At 58.4% G+C, this 5,078-nt stretch overlaps 1 protein-coding gene across 1 annotated transcript; it reads left to right on the forward strand.

The window, feature by feature from the left end:
- The first annotated feature begins 414 nt into the window (after positions 1-414).
- On the forward strand, positions 415-1,471 carry CEBPB (CCAAT enhancer binding protein beta). The gene has a single exon (XM_087818628.1). The coding sequence runs from the start codon at positions 430-432 to the stop codon at positions 1,468-1,470; it is 1,041 nt and encodes a 346-aa protein (XP_087674754.1). The 5' UTR covers positions 415-429; the 3' UTR covers position 1,471.
- The last annotated feature ends 3,607 nt before the right edge of the window (positions 1,472-5,078 follow it).

The raw sequence follows: 5,078 nt of genomic DNA on the forward strand, positions 1-5,078 counted from the left end.
GGGTGGGAGTGGGCAAGGGGCGTTAGGCTGCCCCCCCCGGGCCAGGGTATCCCCGAGAGTGCGCTCCTGGTTTTCCGTCGGGCTGCTGACCTCTCGGGGGTCTCAGGCGGCCACGGTGCGGCGGTGTCCCGGCGGCCGCGGGGGAGGGCCGGGGCGGCAGCCAGGCGTGACGCACCGTTGCCATGCGCCGCCTTATAAATAACCGGGCTCAGGAGAAACTTTAGCGAGTCAGAGCCGCGCACGGGACCGGGAAGGGGACCTACCAGAGGGTCCAGTAGCCAGCCCCCGCACTAATAGCGGCCACTCCTGCAGCAGCAGCGGCAGCAGAAGCGGCGACACAGCGGCGACAGCTCGCGACGAAGAGGCCGCGCCACCTGCGGGCCGGCCGGAGCGGGCAGCCCCAAGCCCCCTCCCCGGGCACCCGCGTTCATGCAACGCCTGGTGGCCTGGGACCCAGCATGTCTCCCCCTGCCGCCGCCACCTGCCTTTAAATCCATGGAAGTGGCTAACTTCTACTACGAGGCGGACTGCTTGGCTGCTGCGTACGGTGGCAAGGCGGCCCCCGCGGCGCCCCCCGCGGCCAGACCCGGGCCGCGCCCCCCCGCCGGCGAGCTGGGTAGCATCGGAGACCACGAGCGCGCCATCGACTTCAGCCCGTACCTGGAGCCGCTGGGCGCGCCGCAGGCCCCGGCGCCGGCCACGGCCACGGACACCTTCGAGGCGGCTCCTCCCGCGCCCGCCCCCGCGCCCGCCTCCTCCGGGCAGCACCACGACTTCCTCTCCGACCTCTTCTCCGACGACTACGGGGGCAAGAACTGCAAGAAGGCGGCCGAGTACGGCTACGTGAGCTTGGGGCGCCTGGGGGCCGCCAAGAGCGGGCTGCACCCCGGCTGCTTCGCGCCCCTGCACCCGCCGCCCCCGCCGCCGCCGCCGCAGCCCGCCGAGCTCAAGGCGGAGCCGGGCTTCGAGCCCGCGGACTGCAAGCGGAAGGAGGAGGCCGGAGCGCCGGGCGGCGGCGGCGCAGGCATGGCGGCCGGCTTCCCGTACGCGCTGCGCGCCTACCTCGGCTACCAGGCGGTGCCGAGCGGCAGCAGCGGGAGCCTGTCCACGTCCTCGTCGTCCAGCCCGCCCGGCACGCCGAGCCCCGCCGACGCCAAGGCGCCCCCGGCCGCCTGCTACGGGGGGGCGGCGCCGGCGCCCTCGCAGGTCAAGAGCAAGGCCAAGAAGACGGTGGACAAGCACAGCGACGAGTACAAGATCCGGCGCGAGCGCAACAACATCGCGGTGCGCAAGAGCCGCGACAAGGCCAAGATGCGCAACCTGGAGACGCAGCACAAGGTCCTGGAGCTCACGGCGGAGAACGAGCGGCTTCAGAAGAAGGTGGAGCAGCTGTCTCGCGAGCTCAGCACCCTGCGGAACTTGTTCAAGCAGCTGCCCGAGCCCTTGCTCGCCTCCTCCGGCCACTGCTAGCGCGGCCCCCGCGCGCGCCCCCCTGTCGGCCGGTCTCCGCGCCGCCGGGCGCGCGGCGGCCGCGAGACTCCGGGAAGCGCCCGCGCTCCCGCTCCCGCCCCCGCCCGTGGTGGCGCCGGCAAAACTTTGGCACTGGGGCACTTGGCAGCGCGGGGAGCTCGTCGGTAATTTTAATATTTTATTATATATATATATATATATATATCTATATTTTTGTCCAAACCAACCGCACATGCAGAGGGGGCGACCGCCCGTGGTATTTAAAGAAGAAATGTCTGTGTGTACAGATGAATGACAAACTCTCTGGCTGTCCCTCTGCCCCATCTCCAGGCGCCGGCGGGCGGGCCGGTTTCGAAGTTGATGCAATCGGTTTAAACATGGCTGAGCGCGTGTGTACACGGGACTGACGCAACCCACGTGTAACTGTCAGCCGGGCCCTGAGTAATCGCTTAAAGATGTTCCACCGGGTTGTTGCTGTTGATGTTTTTGTTGTTGTTTTTTTGGTCTTTTTTTTTTTTTTGTATTATAAAAAATAATCTATTTCTATGCGAAAAGAAGCGTCTGTATATTTGGGAATCTTTTCCGTTTCAAGCATTAAGAACACTTTTAATAAACTTTTTTTTTTGAGAATGGTTAAAAAAAGCCTTTTGGGGGCAGTAGTTGGCCTTTGCTTTTTTCCCCTTTATTTTGGATTTCTATGATTTTATTTTTGCTTTTCTGGTGTGTGTGTGTGTTGGGGTGGGGGGGTTGTTGTGCACGAGGGCTGCTAATATTTTTGGCGTTTTTAGCTGTTGGGTGGGGGTGTTGCAGCTGTTTTTTCTCTGCCTCTGCTACTCCCCCCAGGGTCTCTGCTTGGAGATGGGGACCCAGAACTGGGCGAGGGGGGAGGATTAGAAGAGTCCTGGGTTAGGCTTTCAGGGTGGCTCAGGGCTCCTGGGTGCTGGGGAGGAGTAACTGGGAACCCAGCTTGGGGACGGGGTCCAGGGCCTTTGGCAGGTCCTGAGTGCTGGGCTTGGGTTTGGAGGGACCTGGAAGTGTGTGACCCCTGCACAGCGTTCAGGGCCTGTGACTGCTGGAGGAGGGGGTGTAGGTCTTGGTCCTGCTGAGCCCAAGTTGGGGCAGATTCTTTTGGTAAGTGTAGTGGGTTGGGCTGTTTAAAAAATACTTTGTGTGTATATATATTTTAAGAGAGGAGCCTGGGTGTGTGGGCGAGCTTGTGTTTGTGTGTCCCTGGCCAGTTTGGGTGTCCCTGCCTGGCAGGAGGGGAGAAGCCCTGCCAGATGGAGGGAGGTTGGGGGAAGGGTTCCTGCACTTCCCCTCCCTTTCCTGGGAATGGGAGATTTACCACTGCTCTCTTTGCCCAGATGTGGACACTGAGGCCCAGCCTCACCTGCTTGTTCAAGGTGGCTGAGCCTAGGTTTGAGCTTGGGGCCCCAGGTTCCTGATTCCCTGGGACAGAAATGGCCCCTGGCAAGGCTTCTTCGTCCCTGCCCCCTGATAGCCTTCCGCCTCTTTTCACTGCACCCACACCCCCATTCCAGCCCTGGACGGCATTCCTGAGAGTTGAGGATGTAGACAGAGGGGTTAGTGGATACACGTACGGCGTCCTGCGGTGCCTGGCACGCAGGAGGTGTTATATAAGCCTTTGCTCTTGTTATTATTTTTCGCTGGGAGGCTCTTGGCATTTGGCACCCCAGTCTGCAGTGCAGTGTGAGTGTGGTGAGCGCTTGCCAGGGGCCAGGCGTCCAGTAAACCCTGGACTTGCCCCGTTCCATTTAAACTTCACAACCTTTAGAGAGTTGGGTACTATTATGAGGCCTGTTTTAAGAGCAATTTTTGGCTGTCAAATTCCTATGGGCAAGAAAGTGGATTGGGGTCCCTCCTGCCCTAGGAATTCAGCAGTGGGGAGTGAGTTGGGGGGGTTCATAGGTTATTTTGCCAAGGGCTTGATACTGTGGTTTGAGAATGGGGACTGCTTTTTCCCTCCCTTTCCCGTTGGGGGCCTGGATGTGCTTTTTCTGTGGGAGCCTGGGATGTGGGGGACAGACACTCAGCCCCCAGCATTATGGAGATGAAGATCAGGACAATCTCTTCCTCCCTAACGCTAGCATCACCTGTTTGTGGCACAACAGCTGTGGAGAGCGCTGGGCAGAGGTAACCTCACTCCAGTCCTGGGCCTCCAGTGTGGCTCTGAACAGTTTTCCTCCTTGCCCTGGGTACCCGGGTGATTGGCTGGGACCCTAGAGTCTCCAAGTCAGTCCAGTACCAACAACAGCACATCTGCTCCACTACCTCTAGGATTTACCTGCTGAAGTGCAAAGGCCGGGACTATAGACCTAGGGATGGAGGTGGCTCAGTCTTTGGAAGGGGAGGTGGGTCACAATTTAGGAATGAATCTCTCCAATCCTTGCTCTCCCCCGTGTCACTGTTTTACTTTTTTTAAATCCTTGCTGGAGGATATTTTTTCCATTGCTTTTTCAGAGAGAGTGGAAGGGAGAGAGAGAGAAACATCAATGGGAGAGAGACACATCGATTGGTTGACTCCTGCACGTGCCCCAACTGGTGCTGGGAATCGAACCTGCAACTGAGGTACGTGCCCTTGACTGGAATTGAACCTGGGACCCTTCAGTCTGGGGACTGATGTTCTAACCACTGAGCCAAACCAGCCAGGGCTCTCCCCTTTGTCACTGAGAGTTGGCTGGTGGCTGCTGCTGTTCATCCATTTTGCAGAGGACACAAAGGAGAGAGGGAAGGAGCCTGGTCAGACAGTGACACCCAGGCTCCCTTTTTCTGAGCGCTGTCTCACAGCCAGCCTGGAGTGCAGCTCTTGACACACGTCCTGCTTTACATAACACCCCATGGAACGCATTATACCCATTTTACAAAAGTAAACTGAGGTCCACAGAAGTAGCACTCAAGGTGGAATGGGTGGAACCAGTTATAAGATCCCAGGTCTCTGGGGAAAGCTTGGGCTGGTTTGTAATCCCCAGTTCCCTGCCCTAAATCCAGAGCCCTCCAGGTAGGGCTCAGGCACCCCGATTGCCATAGTTAAGTGACTTGCACATAGTTTCACAGTTTGGAAGCAACAGAGAGGGATTTGAACCTGAGCCCACCTGACTGCCCCTGAAGAGGGCTGAGAAAAATAATTAGCAGGGTGAGGGCTCTGACGGTGGTCTGGGTTGCCTGGTGTGGGAGCATGGTGGGCAGAGCTGTGCCCAAAGGACTTTGGGAAATGTCATAGATTGAGGGATACCCACCCTGTGTGGATCACTAGGCTTGCAGGGAGGAGGGACCAGTTCATTCAAAAGCCAGACAATAAGAAAAGAGTAGGACCCTGGCCCATGTCCCTCAGTTGGAGCATTGTCCCTACACCAAAAGGTGGTGGGATTGATTCCTGGTCAGAACACATACCCAGGTTTTGGGTTTGGTCCTGGTCGGGGAGGCATCTGATTGATGTTTCTCACATCGATATTTCTCACACTTCCTCCCTCTAAAATCAATTAAAAAACAGGGTAGGATGGAGTGAAGCATAGGGGGAGCCCAGGGGCATGTTAGGAATAGTAGGAGTGAGTTCAGTGCTTACAGTGTGCACAGCACCACTCCAAGGC

This window comes from Miniopterus natalensis, chromosome 7 (genome assembly GCF_054644295.1).
Source record: "Miniopterus natalensis isolate mMinNat1 chromosome 7, mMinNat1.hap1, whole genome shotgun sequence".
Taxonomy (NCBI): Eukaryota; Metazoa; Chordata; class Mammalia; order Chiroptera; family Miniopteridae; genus Miniopterus; species Miniopterus natalensis.

Bases quoted from the DNA above. Each gene is read 5' to 3' on its own strand.
- CEBPB (XM_087818628.1), top strand. From the start codon at position 430: ATGCAACGCCTGGTGGCCTGGGACCCAGCATGTCTCCCCCTGCCGCCG.